Source organism: Xenopus tropicalis, chromosome 1, assembly GCF_000004195.4.
Source record: "Xenopus tropicalis strain Nigerian chromosome 1, UCB_Xtro_10.0, whole genome shotgun sequence".
Classification (NCBI taxonomy): domain Eukaryota; kingdom Metazoa; phylum Chordata; class Amphibia; order Anura; family Pipidae; genus Xenopus; species Xenopus tropicalis.
Window position 1 is genome coordinate 52,990,251 of NC_030677.2, and position 18,836 is coordinate 53,009,086.

Below are 18,836 nucleotides of genomic sequence, written 5' to 3' on the forward strand. Positions count from 1 at the left end.
CCATGAATATACGACAATTTACAGATATCACCACATCACATTATATAACACAGTGATGAATTATAGCAAGATATTTGAATTTTCCAGATAGTCTTATAAGATATATACTGACAGCTTGGCAAAGACTTCAAATAACAATTTCAAAACCTGTTTACTTTCATTAAGGCAAACTACTACAAACATCTGCACACTAACATGCAACAGCTGTTGAGCTGAAATAAGGGCAACGGAAAGCATTGTGACTTGTGTAAAAGGAATTAAAGATAGCTCCAAGAGATTCATGAAGATTTACACTCCATCTGTAGATAACCTGCATTTTCCCACACTTTTTAATGCAAAATTCTCCTAAAATGACAACGCCATGCAAAACAATCCTTGCATATTACACCTGTAATGAAGCTGCCATTCTATGGTTCACCTGTGAGATCCATGACTTGTCTCTGACATCTGGGATATTATCTATATAAATACACAAGTTACCAGTGCCCAATGAACAATACTTTATCTATCAAAGTGGGTCAACATAAGTACCACCTGGATAGACTACATGTACAGTGTTTACAGGCGGCCACAATTTGTCAGGTTGTCAATAGAGCTTGTGACAGACTACACAACAGTAAGACGTTTAGCAGTTTTACCTGGGATTTCAACCTGAAGCAGAGATAGGAGTTTGAGTATGAAAATAGGTATCCAGCACAGTGCATCTGTAAAGACAATGAAGAAGAATCTCTTTGCTAAAGTCATTTCCTTTTTGATATGATTGTGTATTTCTGTTGCCATGATGGCTGTCCGGTGAATGCTATAAAACATGCTGCTATAGGAAAATACAATGATGATGAAAGCAGCCAGATTTACTCCTGTTGAGATAAAAAGTACAATTTTAGTTTTGCAGTAAAAAAAAAAAGAGACATGATCCCAACTGTTACAATTTTCATTGATTTGTGGTCTTGGATTCCATATCGACTGGACTATCAGACTTATGTGATGATTAAACAAAGAGTGGTTGAGGTTTCTACCACACTTCTCTTAATATAAACAATTCCAAGGCAATCTAACCCAATATAAAGATCAATTCAAACAAATTACATACAGGTCAAGTCATATCCCACAGTTTCTGTATGTTAATACTTCTGCTTTTAGTGTTAATGCCTGGCTGACAAGCTGTCTTGGCTTTCCAGCTCCTTTAATCATGGGTTTGGAAAGCCTCTAAAATGTTATTATTATACTTGTGCTATTTTTATTTTATTGCCTTAATCTTTTATATACCAATCAATGGTTCAGTGTCACTGCAATAACATGGATATCAGTGAGGGTGCAAAGAAACAGTAGGTGATTATTGTTGAGATGAAAGCAAAAACAGTGCTGCATATGTGTTGTTTTAGATGCAAAGGGATTGGTTGGTAAGCTATTTTGATTTACGTAGGCAGACTGATAGATACTTGTTTACGTCTTGTCAGTCTTGCAGGCTTTCACTCAACTTAGTTGAAACTATCCAGCCAGTTGCAGAAAGGAGAATTTTAGTCTATGACTGTCTGTTTATAGTGTGCAATTTACTCTGTCCAGAAAGGCCAACTAAGCTACTATAAACTTGGTCTCATTCAAATTAACAACCACATTCTGTAAGATTACTGAATGTGTTGTTCGTCCAGGTGCATGTGTGCCTAGGCTCTCACACTCCTATGTGGGGATGCCTTGGTTGATGTTTCCGTGATTACACGCGAGTCAATCCCAGCATATGTGCTAGGTTGTGTGTGGTACGTGCGTCAGTGATGACACCAGGCCTTTATATGGTCACTGAGCGTGTATAAAAGCCCCTAGGTTGTCTTGGCTTACAACTGAGTTACACAGCACTGTTGTTCCTGTTACCTTGTATTGTCTTGGCTTTCTCCAAATTCTGGTTGTATTCTGCCTACCCCAACCTTGCCTGAACACGTTTTGATCCTGAGCTGCCTGCCCTGGCCTGTAATTGTTTGACTACGGTCTGCCTGACCCTCGGTACCTTACTTGGACTCTCCAGCCTCTGATTACTGCACAATTGTCCTGTCTCACCAAAAGCTACTCTCGGTACTAGTGTAAGCTGCTTGTGAGCCCTCTTTGATCCCGGTAAACCTTACACACTCCCTTTTACACTGTGGAGTGCAAGGTTATTTTATTTTTAATTTATTACTAATAATTTGTTACAATTTTTTAAAAATACTTTTGTAAATACTTTTTTATATAAATAAAATAATAAATAAATACATAATAAACAATTTTTTTTAAAGACTGACGGACAGAGAGTAAAGGAGATAGAAAGAGAAGAAAGAAAAGCTAGAAGAGTCCCCAAGAATTACAGGCATAAGTAAACTGATCATCAATATATCACCACCTTATTTTTTTTTAATTGCAGTTTTTTTTTATAGACTACTAGGCGCTTCTTCATTCACAAGTAACTTCTTCTTTAACACTTTGATAATTTGTTATTTATAAATTAGATTATGTCTCCTACTTAACTAAGAAGTTTATATCAATTGCATATGCAATTATTTTCATTCAGGGAATGTTAAGATTGCAAGATTAACTCATTCCTTTAATACTTACCTAAAAAAATAATGACCGAATATATCTGTGCTGCCGTGCTTTCTGGTTGCTCCGAATGCAATGGGAAGCAGACTCCATTAGTACCATAGTAATTGTGAAAAAATGTTTGATTACTTAGGGGTATAAATGCTATTACAAAGCCAATAATCCAAATAAGTATCAAAGTTGTGATTGTCCGGCATTTTCCAGGCTTCAGACATCTGAAAGGGTACACTATGCAAATATATTTTTCCAAAGTTAAATATGTAAGAAGCAAAACTGATACTTCAGTGGACAGTATAGCTAATGATCCAACCAGCCGACACTGTGTGCTGTCCATCCACGCTTGGGCATTCTCATTGTATTCACCTCGGTATTTCAGGTCAAAGTAACCAATAACAAATAAGTATACTCCCATCAAACAGTCAGCACCTGAAATAAACAGGATAATTAATAAAATATAGCACCATATCTCTTACCTAAAGGCCAAAGTGTTCTGGTGTCTGAGGTTCCTGCAATACTGTTATTGATAGCTTGCTTATTGGTTAAAAATGTTTTTTAGTATGTTCAGTTCACCTTATATCTATGCTTGCTTTGCCTTTATTGAATAGTAAAACTATGTTTTACATTTAAATAAATTATAACTTCTAAGAGATCAAGAAATAATTTTAAAAATATATGTATAGGCAGTAAGCGATTCATACCTTTGGAAAGGTACAATAAACTGACATAAAATAACAAAATAGGTAAGGTAACTGTCTTGTTGCTATGTAGCAATGAACAGGACATCTTTCCACTTGGAAAGTCTTAATCATTAGTCTAATGGAAGTTAAGAGAATGGATGGGAAATGTATGTTGCCTCTATCTTCATATGTTCCCAGCTTTGTGGATAAAAATAAAGAGGGATTTGTCTCTTATTGGTGGGAAGGTTGCTTATAAGTTTTCTAAAAAATTCTGATCTATTATTGCTGTGATATAAGAGTCTCAGCAGTAGACCTAGGAGCACATTTATTATGCTGTGTAAAACTAATTAGTTGAAAAAAAACGAGTAAAAAGCTGTGTAAAACAAATGGAAAAGATCACCGTCTGAACGCCGGATATTACGCCGTTATTTTCCATAAGTTCCGGTGCAAGAAAAAACGCGTAAAAAATACAGCCGATTTTATGCCGTTTTTACACAGCAAAGCCTGGCGAAGTGTGGTGAGTTTTCTCACCATTTTTTACACAGCATAATAAATATGCCCCCTAGTGTCTTTCATGAGCAAGCTACTCTCTGTATATACCTTTACATTTTGAAGTTACTCCATCCATTTGCCTTACATGACTGAGCCAAGCTCAACCTGAAGCATCTCCCACTCTATAAAAAGTTCTATAGACGTTTTTTTTTATTAGGAAAGGATAACATTTGAATTTTATAAAACATTTTAGAATGTTAAGTACTGTAACAAATAGGGGGAAAATTAACCAATGTTTCTCATTCATCCAGGTTATGGTATATCTACAGTAATAAGTCAAATCAATTGGAATTGCTGTATTTTTTTTTCTTGAAGATGTTTCAGTAGTTATCTGTCTGGCTTTCTCAATTCAGAATGACTTATACAAAGATCTTTTTGGAGTTAAATACCCTGAAATCTGTTTGGCATAACCAGCATGGGCTCAGGGCCTTCATGGAGGTAAGGTGTTGATTGTATTAGCATGATTTGAGCTATATGGTGTTAATAAACTGTCCAGGGAAAGGTGTCAAAACAGCATTGTCAGTTGACCAGCAAAACTTCGTCAAGAGAAAACAAAATACATTGAGTCCAGTTGATTTGACTTATTACTATAGATTCGTAGAATTTACTACGATTCAAGTTTTTTGCGCTAAAACTTACAAACTCAAATTAGAGTTTCCGAAGCACAAAAACATTTTGCTGGCAAGTTCATGTAGAAGTCAATGGAAGTTGTTCTAGGCAAAAATCAAGCAATTTTGTTTTAGCATTTTTCAAGTTTTTTTTAAATTTTTTGAAAGTTGGTAGACACATTGAAAATGTTGAGTAGAAAGGGATTAGCTTTTTAATGATTGGCTTTTCAAGGTTCAAGTTTTTAATAAATTAGCCCACATTCAAGTTTGGTGAGTTTTAGAATTTTTTCGAATTAAAACAACTCAAAAATGTATCATTTTGATAAATATTCACCATAATGTTCAAAGATAAACAGGTAACAGGTTTGAAAACAATTCATGGGAGCACAGTGATTAGGGGGAATATTTATCAAAATGTGAGATTAAAGCTCACCACAAAAAATTCACAGACTTTCTCTTTATTCCTATGGGAGATTTTTAAAAGTGTATAAATACGCTTCTAAAAATCCCATAGGAATGATTAGAATGTTTTTCTGTGGTAAACTCTATTCGATAAATCTGCCCCTAAGTGTACCAGATTTTTTTAGAATATATATATAACAAAATCAAGATGTTTTTTAAGGAGAATGTCAGTTATACTACTAATTGCTATAGTATCACATACATCTTATTTGTTAATGGTAATTTTGGTAATTTTAGTCTATTATTCCAAGGCACTGCATTGTCAGACAGTGAGCTATTCAAGTCATTTAAGGACCCCACTTATATATTAATATTGTAGGAAGTGAGATTACAATCAAGGAAGTCAAATTACACAAATAAATATTGCTTGAAGATTAAAGTTACCGAGCGGTGTTCTTTTGTTATAATCATTTTACTCTGAGCAATTGCAAACTTTAACATCGCACTGTCTAAGTGCAGTATATGAATACTTACAACAGAGAGACATGATGGACATTGCATGGAGCTTATTCTCAGATCTAATGTAAGGTCTTGTGCAGATGACAAAGATATTTCCAAAGCAGGTTATTACAGACACAACCCACACAAAGACACGCTGAACTATACTTGCTAGCAGATTTTCCAAAGATGAGATCCCATCTGTGTTTGGCTTGCAGTTTCTCACATGTGGAGCAAAGCCGCAGTACTGGAACTTCTTAAAATATCTGCCAAGAACAAGAACTGAGTTTTAATGAAAATGTCACTTAAAGATATTGTTAATTCATTAGTTATTTTTTTTTAAAGAAACATTAGATGTGTTATCATGTGTAGGGGACTGGTAAAATAACTACCCATTTTCCCCTGGCAGTCCCTAGTGACTTAGATGCCTAAGGGGGTCCTTATTCTAGAAGGTAAGTAGGTCTCTTTCCTGGGTCAAAGTATGAGCACTGTAGTTCTTTAGTGTAATAATGTGTAATGTGTAATAATATACAGTGGTGTGAAAAACTATTTGCCCCCTTCCTGATTTCTTATTCTTTTGCATGTTTGTCACACTTAAATGTTTCTGATCATCAAAAACCGTTAACTATTAGTCAAAGATAACATAATTGAACACAAAATGCAGTTTTTAAATGAAGGTTTATGTTATTAAGGGAGAAAAAAAACTCCAAATCTACATGGCCCTGTGTGAAAAAGTGATTGCCCCCCTTGTTAAAAATAACTTTATCAATTTCAATTTTCAATTTCAATATCAATTTCTGTAGTCACCCCCAGGCCTGATTACTGCCACACCTGTTTCAATCAAGAAATCACTTAAATAGGAGCTACCTGACACAGAGAAGTAGACCAAAAGCACCTCAAAAGCTAGACATCATGCCAAGATCCAAAGAAATTCAGGAACAAATAAGAACAAAAGTAATTGAGATCTATCAGGTTATAAAGCCATTTCTAAAGCTTTGGGACTCCAGCGAACCACAGTGAGAGCCATTATCCACAAATGGCAAAAACATGGAACAGTGGTGAACCTTCCCAGGAGTGGCCGGCCGACCAAAATTACCCCAAGAGCGCAGAGACAACTCATCCGAGAGGCCACAAAAGACCCCAGGACAACATCTAAAGAACTGCAGGCCTCACTTGCCTCAATTAAGGTCAGTGTTCACGACTCCACCATAAGAAAGAGACTGGGCAAAAACGGCCTGCATGGCAGATTTCCAAGGCGCAAACCACTTTTAAGCAAAAAGAACATTATGGCTCGTCTCAATTTTGCTAAAAAACATCTCAATGATTGCCAAGACTTTTGGGAAAATATCTTGTGGACCGACGAGACAAAAGTTGAACTTTTTGGAAGGTGCGTGTCCCGTTACATCTGGCGTAAAAGTAACACAGCATTTCAGAAAAAGAACATCATACCAACAGTAAAATATGGTGGCGGTAGTGTGATGGTCTGGGGTTGTTTTGTTGCTTCAGGACCTGGAAGGCTTGCTGTGATAGATGGAACCATGAATTCTACTGTCTACCAAAAAATCCTGAAGGAGAATGTCCGGCCATCTGTTCGTCAACTCAAGCTGAAGCGATCTTGGGTGCTGCAGCAGGACAATAACCCAAAACACACCAGCAAATCCACCTCTGAATGGCTGAAGAAAAACAAAATGAAGACTTTGGAGTGGCCTAGTCCTGACCTGAATCCTATTGAGATGTTGTGGCATGACCTTAAAAAGGCGGTTCATGCTAGAAAACCCTCAAATAAAGCTGAATTACAACAATTCTGCAAAGATGAGTGGGCCAAAATTCCTCCAGAGCGCTGTAAAAGACTCATTGCAAGTTATCGCAAACGCTTGATTGCAGTTATTGCTGCTAAGGGTGGCCCAACCAGTTATTAGGTTCAGGGGGCAATTACTTTTTCACACAGGGCCATGTAGGTTTGGATTTTTTTTCTCCCTAAATAATAAAAACCCTTATTTAAAAACTGCATTTTGTGTTTACTTGTGTTATCTTTGACTAATAGTTAAATGTGTTTGACACATTTTGTGTGACAAACATGCAAAAGAATAAGAAATCAGGAAGGGGGCAAATAGTTTTTCACACCACTGTATGTATAAGGCAGAGCAGCTATGAGCTCTCTGTCCATTTTGTGTAGAAGCCCACATGAGCAGACAGGGACAACAGGGGAACCTAGGGCCTAGTTAGTGTCAGGCAATATTTTTTAATACAGTGATTCCCAACCAGTGGCTTGTAAGCAACATGTTGCTCGTCAACCCTTTGAATGTTGCTCCCAGTGGCCTCAAAGCAGATGCTTATTTTTGAATTTCTGGTTGGGAGAATTGAATTGAATAAAAACCCAGTGTAATTGCCAAACAGAGCTTTCTGTAGGCTGCCAGTCAACACAGGGGCTACCAAATAGCCAATTATAGCTCTCATTGGCACCTCCAGGAACTTTTTTCATGCTTGTGTTGTGCTCCATTTGAATAAAAGGTTGGAGATCCCTGCATTAATAGGTCATACTAAGTGTGATAGACAGGACCAGCTAGCAAACAACCTTCAGCTCCAACAAGGAGTGTTTTACTATTTACTATTGCCCTGAAGTAGGGACCAATTGTACAGAAGTGTAGAATTCGAAAGTTCGAGAGTTCCAAATGGAGGAAAATTTCCTTAAGTGGGGGGGGTGGGGGGTAACCTATTGTTCTTGTGCTAAAGCTACTGTACTGTGATTGACCCTGTGGGCCTTAATATTGTGTATCACGTGTATTCATGAGTATATGCCTCACACCTGTGCTATGTGTAAAGCCTTCTCATATACTGTATTGTTACTATTTCATACACCTATGTGGATTTAGTTAATTAAACCTGTTTTTATTTGAGTTTAAGAACCACTGGCGCCCCTTATTGTGTCTCAAGCCAAGAGATAAAGTTACACAACACCCTGGCCTCCACCCTATTTAAGGGCTCACACCCAAGAGAAATAGTCTCATTCAGATAAATTACATGTGTTGAATTCAAAATGAATGCATCAGCCTTTTAAAATATGTGCATGTAGGTGCATGACAGCCCAAGATGGGCAAGCATGAGCGCAGCTGGAGAAGGAACAAAAAGAACTGGCACCTGTTATTATTTTGACTTGGCACACAGATTTGACTGCTTTTCTGTAAGTGCTTATGGCTGTATTTACATAGACCTTTCTGATAAAGCTTATTTAGTTTTTACTTTTTTTTCTCCTTTAAATGACTTTGTAATCATGCATTTTTGAAAATACATGTTATATTAAATCACTTTTTTGCATACCCTGTGTGTCTGCATTAATAATATGGTATGAACATTAACTTTTTACAGTCACTTTTATTAGGTCCCTCATGTTCAGCACTTAAGAATATGATAGGAATTGTAAATAAACAACATTATTAAATGAAAAAAAAAATCCCCCAAAAACACATGGTACTTATTAATTGCATGATTTCCACAACCCCTATAATGCTCAGACCTTCCACTTGAGACGGTTTGGTGTTTGCAAAGTTTGCTAACAGTTACAGTTATTTAAATCAAATCTGTAAAATAAAAATAATTTTGCTTGTTTCACAAAAAGTACTATTTTGCTTGTTTCTGCTATCTGGAAAATGTTGAATTTGGCAAAAATAATTTGTAAAGAGTCTGCTGGTGAAAAAGTCTTTAATCTCCAAACCTTTAGCTGAATTTGGCAGCTGAATTTTTTATTTCTCAAATTTGTCTCGTAAAAGTGTTTTGATTGTTCATAAAAGAAACAGAAATTTCCAAAAGTGGCGCCAAACACTGAGAAAGCTGGTGAGAAGGAAAACACAGTTGTTTCACTCTGATAAATACAGCCCTTAACTTTAAGAAATCTATACTTTACTAAAATCAGGCAAACAAAATTAACTTAATAACATGTCAGAAATGACTTACATATGAGTTAGATTTTTGAGTGGCATAAACATCCTTCTTTGAATGTTTGGAATCTCAATTCCTTCCAGGCTTCTGTGTAAATATTAAGAAAATATTAAGTGTTAGTGTAGTTCTTCTTGTGCCCATTATGGTTCCAGAATCGATTGGTTGTAGTTTGACAGTCCATGGCTCAGCTATTACTTATGCCAAGTGTGATTTCAAAAGGCATTAGTTGTAGCTTTGCAGTAAGTGGTTGAAGCCATATGAAACCTCCTAGGCATAAATTCACTGTTATTCACACATCTAAGGCAAAATGGTTTAAAGGGAAATTCAAATGGGCACTGTGTTTAGAGCGATTATCTTCATTTTTAAGACATTATAGTGACATTATATAGTGACATTTCCATCTTGCATGCTCGATTTAAGCGGCTTTGGAATGGAAGATGTTAAAAAAAGCTTGATATATTACAGCACTAACTGTGACAAATGGTTCTGCAAGGCACCAAAGTTTCATACATTTCCACCACAAACATTTTTGAGGTTAATATCTTCTTTTTACCATTTTATATGTTTGGCAGCTTCACTGTTGTTATTTTTTTGGCTGCACAGACATACAGCTGAATCTAGCAATAAAACTGACAGCACTTCCCTCTCCCAATGCAACTTAACAGCCTGCTTATAAATTGTGTGAAAGAGAGATCGGGAACTGGATAACACTATCAACCTTATGTGAATTTTGTCGCTGCTACAACCAAGTTGAAAACTGTGGCTTCAGTTTACACAGAATTATGCTATACTAACTGCAATATGTAATTTTCTCTTTAGAAGACAAAACTATTCATAGTGGGAATGAGATAAAGGACAAGTAAAGCTATAGCATGCTGCAAACACTTCAGCTGCACTTAGGAGTGGAAAGGAAGTGGTGCTTTATTCATTGCAGAATTGCTTGTTACTATTTCTTTATGTTCTGTCAATTTTTTTCAGCAGAATGAGTGCAAGCTTGAATTGATAATCTTTGAAAAACTTTGAAAAACAGCTATAATGGGTGGGAGTAAGGGATAACCACAATTAATGGTATTAGCCATGAAATCTGAGGGTAGTGGGTAATGCATGATCTCCCTCGGCTTCTGACACTTGTCTTTCTAGTTATGGGGGTTGCAGTTACTGCCCCCATTATTGATTATGTATTCACCTGCCCTCAACAAAGCATAAAAGCCACATGGACAGGGTGGGGGTAGTGGGTCCTTAGGGTTTTTATTTGGCCAAATGAAATTTTTTTTTTAATCTTTATTCCCCAAACAGAAACTGGGCTGTTTCTGGGGAATCCCGATTATGACATTATTACATGTTTTCACAAACTGACACATTTATAAAAACATTTCTAGCTCTGATCAATGTGTTAGTTCAACAAAATATGCTGCTTTGAGCTGTTAAACTCTGTTCTGTAATGTTAGAACCCAGCAAAAGCTCTAACACCAGAGGGTATGAACAGAAAGATAAATAATACAATAAAATTATAGCCTCACAGAGCAATTGTATTTTGGCTGGCGGGCGTGGTGACCCCATTTGAAACCTGGTAAGAGGTAGAAGAGGAAGGCAAATAAATAAAAAAACATAAAAAATAAATAAATAAATAATGAAAACCAGTTGAAAAGATGCTAAGAATATGTCATGCTATAACATACTAAAAATTAACTACCTCTTTAAATTCTGTAAAGTAGGCTAATGTATGAGAAAGTTTAGAGTCTGTCAAAACCATACTCCTAATAGTATATTTCACCACAGAAAAATGTGCTGAAGTGATAATTTACTAAGGAATGGAATGCTGGAATGTTAAATACAAGGCAAGGGTGAAGAATATAATTCAATTTGCTGTAACACTGGGATCAGGGCATTCATAATAAGGTTTGCTTTACAGTTATATTATTATATTTAAATTAGTTATAGTTAATTTATAAAGCACTACTTATGTACAGTAAAATAGATGAATACAAACAGGGGGTTATTAAGATAATAATAGATAAATACAAAGTATAATAACAAATACAAATAAATACAAGGTACAGCTGCAATAAGTTAAGAGTCAAAGAGACAAGAGGATGGAGGTCCCTGCCCCGTAGAACTTACAATCTATTACTAAAAAAAAGACCAAAAGCATTTATAATATATAAGGTCAAGTTAAATGGTTGCTCTCACCAGTCATACTAGGCACATACTACAGCCCTGAAATATTATCACAAGCTATTTCATTACATTAGCATTTATTTTGTGAATTTTTTACAAGTGGAGTAGAAGCACCCCTTGGTGTATCAGCACTCTCTTTCTAATCATTAGGCATCATTACATTATTGAACTGTTTAAATCATGTCAACCCCTTATTTAGTAAAGTAGTAATGTAAAGAAGCTTACCCTAATCTAGTTTAACATGACCTCAGTGTGCTGCTAAAAGCAATACCCTGTGCCACACCTCTCACAACTCTGGTCTTGCCCACTCCCACAGCTTGTGTCTCAACCCTTTCTCCTTGTAGATTGTAAGTTCTTTTGTGCAGGGCTCTCTTCACCTCTTGTATCGGTGATTGATTGCTTTATATGTTACTTTGTATGTCCAATGTATGAAACCCACTTATTGTACAGCGCTGCGGAATATGTTGGCGTAAAGTACTTACAGCGATTTCAGTTTAATTACATAATCAAACTGGTCTGCTTGAATCTTCTGGATCGGATTATGGGAAATATTTCTGTTAAAATTATAACAAAGCAACATTATTTTTAGAATGGGGGTTTAAAATAAATGGATCTTTAGTAATATTACAATAAACACTAAAAAATATATTCTAAAGGCATGCTAAGTATCTGCTGTAGCTCCATATTCCCTTCGGTTTAATTTTACAAAGCAGAAAGTTGACGTCACTCCCTGGCATGCTAGAGAATCTGTTAATGTAACAATAGTTTTAGGTGGAATTCTCCCATCAGATGGGCTAATATAAAAAGCATGGTAAATAGAAAAATGAGTATGTTTACTCTAAACCTCAGCCCTTTTACCCTTACTTTGAGTAAAATCATACAATAAACTGGGTACCAGCCCACCCCTGCTATAGCACATTTAGCCCATACTTTGAGTTTGATTATAATCATACCCCTAGCATATTGTATTTGGCTTAATATCATGAGTCTACAAACTCTGATTGTTTGTCCTAGTGGCCATTTACAGATAAGAAAACATACACACATGAAAACAAAAATCACAACCAACTTAAACAGTTTAAAAAAGGACAAACCTCTAAAACTTACAGCTGTGATAATTCTTTTACACCCTTCATTAAAGATGGAGAGAACGCTTCAATTCTATTATTAGCTAAGTCCCTGTAAGAAAGAAAAATGTCCTGTATATATATGGTACATAGAGTGTAAAAATAACCATGTTATCTTAATGCCTTAATTAAATAAAAACAAATATTATAAAACAATGAATATTCTTCACCAATAAATCTCTCTTAGGCACATTCCACAATGGAAGTGAATAAGTTTGGCATCAGATTCTTGTCCTATTGGTTCTAGAGTGCCAAGAAAGGGCTTGTAACATGACCAAAATGTTTAATATAATAATCTTTCTCACAAACCCCTCTGTGGGTAATACTCTGTCATGTCTTTACAGGTTATATATCTATATTCTAACTCTCCATAAAACTTTAACATTAATTCAGTGATATTTTAGAACTGGATCTAAAATCTGGCTTTGAATCATAAATGCCTGGATAAGTATCTCCATACTTTGTTTACTAAAAATCATATAGATATTTAAAAAAAACAATAGGCTTGTTTTCCCTTCAATAAGGATTCATTATATCTTAGTTGGGATCAAGTACAAGGTACTGTTTTATTATTACAGAGAAAAAGGAAATATGTTTTAAAAATTTAAATTATTGGATAAAAGGAACAGTAACACCAAAAAATGAAAGTGTATAAAAGTAACTAAAATATAATGTGCTGCTGCCCTGCACTGGTAAAAGTTGTGTGTTTACTTCAGAAAGTCTACTATAATTTATATAAATAAGCTGCTATGTAGCCATGGAGACAGCCATTCAAAGGAGAAAAGGCACAGGCACATAGCAGATAACAGATAAAACACTATTGTATTCTACAGAACTTATCTGTTATCTGCTATGTAACCTGTGCCTTTTCTCCTTTTTTCCAGCTTGAATGGCTGCCCCCGTGGCTACACAGCAGCTTATTATATAAATTATAGTAGTGTTACTGTAGCAAACACACCAGTTTTACCAGTGCAGAGCAAAAGTATATTATATTTTTATTACTTTAAAGCTTTTATTTTTTGGTGTTACTGTTCCATTAATATAGAGTCTGTGGGAGATGGGCTTTTGGAGCATTTGGGATAACGGATTTCCGGATAATGGATCCCATATCTGTAAAATAAAATAACTGTGATACTTGGAAAAAGAAATCAAGAGAGCTTTTACGAGGAACCTATTTGTGTGTACCTTTTGCTCAAATAAAACATTTCAGGATAGTTTTTTTTTTTGATGCATCAGAATTTGAAAAACAATATTTTGCTGTTTATTTCACCAGTGATCGAATTAAACCAATTTCGTTGTGGCTGACACAAACTTACAGCTCATCCAGTCTGTAGAGAGATGAAAATGTGTTCTCACTTATTGTGCTGATTCTGTTCCTTCGCATAACCCTGGAGAAAAGGAAAATAAATTAAAGGTCATATATGGGCAAAGAAGCAGAACACTTTTCTATTGCTATGATTATTGCTTAGTAGGAGAATACTTCTGGTAAATGAAAGGGCAGTTTTTAAAAATATAACAAGAAAATGAAGAAGATAATATTGTACAATATATATAGGATAATACAGCACTAAATGTAAATTGTAAAGTTACTGCAGCGCTATATAAATTTGGGGGACCTAGAAGGCAGATCATGAGCTGCCTGTGAATTGTGAGCTGGGGACCAGAGACAGCTTGTAGGAACACTGTCATGGGAAAACATGTTTTTTTTTTAAATGCATTAGTTAATAGAGCTTCTCCAGCAGAATCCTGCATTTAAATCAATTTATCAAAAACGCAAACAAAATGTTTTATATTTAATTTCAAAATTTCACATGGGGCTAGCCATATTCTTCATTTCCAGGGTGCCACAGTCATGTGACCTGTGCTCTGACAAACTTCAGTCACACTTTACTGCTGAGCTGCAAGTTGCAGTGATATCACCCACCTCCCCCCCCCCCCCAGCAGCTAATCAGCAAAACAATGGGAAGGGAGCAAGAAAGTAGCTCCCAGTAGATATCAAAATAGCACTTAATAGTAAGAAATCCAAGTCCTGCCTGGGACTCCTCCAGTTACATGGGAGTAGGAGAAACAATAGGTTATCTGAAAGCAGTTCTAATGTGTAGCGCTGGCTCCTTCTGAAAGCTCAGTCTCAGGCACAATGCACTGAGATGGCGCCTACTCACCAATATTACAACTAAAAAAAAATACATTTGTTGGTTCAAGAATAACATTTTAAATGGTAGAGTGAATTATTTGCTATGTGAACAGTGTCATGACAGAACCCCTTGAAAAGGGGTAATCAGCAGAGGCATGTGTCTCCGGTGCAACTAGAGGGACTATGGATCATTAGGCGAGAGAGAGTATGGAGATTAGCAGGGGGAGATTGGAGGTGGGCTTTCTGGGCCCATCAGTATGGAAGATGACTGATACAGGACAGCAGAGGATGGCAAAGGTAGGAGTGGTAAGTTGGGGGTCATTGCAGGGTGCAGACTAATATATATTCAAACAGGTTCTGGCAGAGGGGAGACAGGCAGGGGCATGGGCCCATGCTGCATGCTGATTTATGATTAAATTGTACACTGTACAGGATGTCCTAAAATAGACTACAGACTACTACACACTATGATGTGCCCTTGTTCATTCTCTTTCCTCATTTTGTCAACACAGCTGAGGCATGTAGCAATAATCACTATACTTTACATTCTTATTGTAGAAAGATAAGAGAAAACTACTTACAGAACAGTTAGGGTAGCGCAGGAAATGAAAGTTGTGTTTGTTAAACTCTGGACATTATTTCCTTCAAAGTCCCTAAAAAAAGGACAAGTTATTTCTTTATTGAAGTTAAGTTAGCAAAAGGCAATCACCTTGTGACACTTAGGGGGCATTTGTGTTTTTTTGTGCTTGAAAACTCAAATATTTTGAGCAAAAAATCATAAATATTTTGTAATTTATTAAGTGTAAAAACCACAAAAAACACTAATACTAAACCTCACCATCCAAAAGCTGTCAAGGTCATGTAGAAGTGTTTTTCTAGGTTTTTTGGGTTTGTGCACAAAGATTTGTGGTAAAATGTGAAAACCACAAAAATGTGTAATTTTCTTGTTTTTTTTTTGTTTTCGTTCTGCATTTTAATTCATTTGTGCTTTTTTTAGTTTAGATCTTAATAAATGACTAGACATTTGTGGTTTTAGTGGAAATGAGTTTATTTGTGGTTTCAAAAAACTCTAAAACCAATAAAATCAGAAAGTCAATAAATCTGCCCTTAACTTTCACTCACTGATAAATGTACTTCTAAAAACCCCTTAGGAATAAATAAAAAGTGGGTGGATTTTTCTGTAGTGAGCTCTAATCGTTTTGATAAATCTGCCCCTAAGGGCTTAAGGTCTTAATGTGAGTTAAAGGCTCACAGTCAATGCTGTCACCAGCAAGTTAATTTAGGATATTTTTATCCCCTGAGCCACTAATACATTAAGGTCTTTGCTATATAAGGTCAATTAAACCAAGGCTTTCATAGCTGAAGCAAGCAATGTAGCAGCCAGTTTAGCTGCCCCACTTATATGGTTTTGTTCATATGTTCTACAAAGGCAATTTCTGTAAACACAATAAGGCTCATTTACAATTGCAAGTGCAAAATGTTAAAATGGCTGCAAAACTGAGCATGCATTGGCACAATTCATAAAAGGTACTTGTGCCCATATTAGCAAGTGCTGAAGCACCCCCTCATCCTGTCTTGATGAACACGACACAGTGACCCTAGGGAACCCGGGAATTACCTCTTATCTCGATATTACATTAGTTCCAGGGTTCCATTAGTGGGTTATGTGACTTCCATTAGTGAATTGGGTGCTACTGTCGTTATTATTTGCCTCTTGCCAGAAGTGAGGGCATTTTAGTACAAATACTGGGGAAATTGCACCCATCAGCATGTTACTGCAGTTATGCTGGGATTCTGGGGAAAACACTGCAATGTGGGTAACAGTGAATTGCCCTTTGCACTATGCATTGTGTTCATAAATAAGGCTTAATTTGCTTATTTCAGAAGATATAAATTAAGCTTTGCCCTACTAATAAATCTTGTTTTTTATTTAAATTAGACAGAATTAAAACATAAATTAAAAAAAATGAATAAGCCAACACTAACATGCTATTTTTAAGCCACTAATTAAAATAATAAAGCTAGAATGTATTGAAGGGAAATTGTTTTGTCAGCTACTTCTACATATAACATGCAGAGTTTGTGTTTCATTCAATAAAAAACCGTTAATATATAATATATATATATACATACTTACAACCAATTTAATTTAGGCATGTGCTGGCAAAGAGATTTGTCAGGCAGCCGTTCAAGGAAATTGTTCATCATAACTCTAAACAGCAAAAGAAAATAACACAATTAACTTGATCTCTAGAAATTGGCTTATAAAGCACAAGATACTTGTGTAGAATGGAGCAGGGTAATGTTGATATAACACTTTACTCGCTTATTTTTACAAGACTGCTTCCATAAACGCTTGAATTAGACAAAAAGCGGAACAGTATCCCACAGCATGTGATTTATTATTGGTGAGCTTAGGTTTTTTAACAGAGATTAAAAGGGCAGTGCAGTCAATACTAGGGTTTGTGATTTAAAGAAAATGTTATCTTACAATGTGATCGATAAAATTCTTTGAATACTGTGGCCTAATGAATGGCAATCAATACAGACATTTTAGTATCTAGAACTGTCCCCTGAGTCAGTGTTACATAACTACTTTATGCTTTCAAGGTTTGCTGCCATTTTACTCTTTTGACCTCATCAATCTTCTCTGCTTGATTTCTTTTGCAATTGTTAAACTTTCAAGCATTTTAAAGCTAGTTATGTTTAGCCTAGAAAAAACCCAATGGATTATTACTGACCCTCTTGAAGGTGGATTGTTATTTATTTATTATTTTTTGCTATTCAGATACTTTATGGGTTTACTTTACAGGTGGATTTTTGTTTATATATGTATGGAAAGTTCTTGTGTATAATCACATATACACAAAGTAAGATATAGTCTAAAAGTCTGACTCCACAACCAAGAAGTGTGGTTATTTTAAAATGTATACCAAAAGGAATGCAATTGTTGCTCAAATAGTATGAAGGGAGGTCAATAAAATTATATTATTATTTACTGGCAGTCAAACTGTCTTGGTATTTAGTATATCAACCAGATGCAGAATTTGAGAATCCATATTATTCCAATATGTTACAGCTTTTTATTTTTTTCAAAGATGTGCAATGAGATTATAGTGTGGTAACTGCCAAGGTAAAGTCATGCAAGCCGATACTTTCTGCTCTTCTTTAGACTTCAGATAGGACTTGCTCAAAATCCATTCACGTTTAGTATCATTGTCCCCACACAACGAGAGGGAATAGCATATCTCTAATAGACTGATACTTCTCATTGTGTAGTTGTGCCAAATCCAAATATGTGAAAGATCCCTCACCCCTGTCTGAAGCTGCCTCCAATACTGATCATTTTGCCGAAAATAAACAGAGGGACTAAAACAATTTTAATATAATCTAGAAGTACTCTTATAGGTCTTACAATGGTTAACTTTAACAAACACAACCAAGATTAATGGCTTAATGGTTTATTCATTTTCTAGAAATTTCTGTTGTATTGTCTATTACACATGATTGCACTTGATATCTATAATACATGCTGGTTATGGTGCAGTCTCTGTGTGCATATACAGTATATATATATGTAAATATATTGTTATATAAATAATGTACTATTAATTATTTTACTTACAGAAGAATGAGTGAGTTCAGCCCTTGAAATGTTTGGGGATAAATACGGGTAATTTTGTTATTTTCAATTATCCTGTTGATAAAAAATCAAAACCAGTAATTTTTTGACAATGTACAGTTTTGTTTAATAATATTTTTCACTTTAAATGATCAAATGTAATTCAATTATCTTTTTGTAAACACAATAGCAGAGTGTCCCCTTCAAAGTGTCATAAGAACAGCTGAAACCACCACAAACAGCAAAAAATAAATATAAATCTCACACCTAGCCAACCTGTAGTAAACAAAATGCAAAAGCTGAATTGTAAATTGTGCATATTATTAATGGCCCAAGCCATCCTTCTCTTGTGGCACATTCATGAACAACCCAAGATTTGGAACAGAAACTTTGGCTTAGAGAAAACGACTATGGAATAGTTTCTTCACCAATCCAGCCTGGCTACTATTGGAAAGGTTACCAATAGAGACTACCTCTCCTGAACTTCTGGAAGAAGCACTGTTTACTAGGTTCTAACAAATGTAAAACTGTCATAGC

General features: G+C 35.5%; 1 protein-coding gene across 1 annotated transcript in view; it reads right to left on the bottom strand.

The window, feature by feature from the left end:
- rxfp1 (relaxin family peptide receptor 1) overlaps window positions 1-18,836 on the bottom strand; it is a 134,431-nt gene that overhangs the window by 11,981 nt on the left and 103,614 nt on the right. Inside the window, exons 8-17 of the mRNA XM_031895472.1 lie at window positions 18,303-18,374; window positions 16,815-16,889; window positions 15,259-15,330; window positions 13,860-13,931; window positions 12,524-12,595; window positions 11,899-11,970; window positions 9,254-9,325; window positions 5,339-5,568; window positions 2,581-2,991; window positions 639-857 (exon numbers count right to left, since the gene is read on the bottom strand). Coding sequence (XP_031751332.1) covers window positions 639-857; window positions 2,581-2,991; window positions 5,339-5,568; window positions 9,254-9,325; window positions 11,899-11,970; window positions 12,524-12,595; window positions 13,860-13,931; window positions 15,259-15,330; window positions 16,815-16,889; window positions 18,303-18,374 — 1,367 coding nt within the window. The remainder of the gene's footprint in view (window positions 1-638; window positions 858-2,580; window positions 2,992-5,338; window positions 5,569-9,253; window positions 9,326-11,898; window positions 11,971-12,523; window positions 12,596-13,859; window positions 13,932-15,258; window positions 15,331-16,814; window positions 16,890-18,302; window positions 18,375-18,836) is intronic.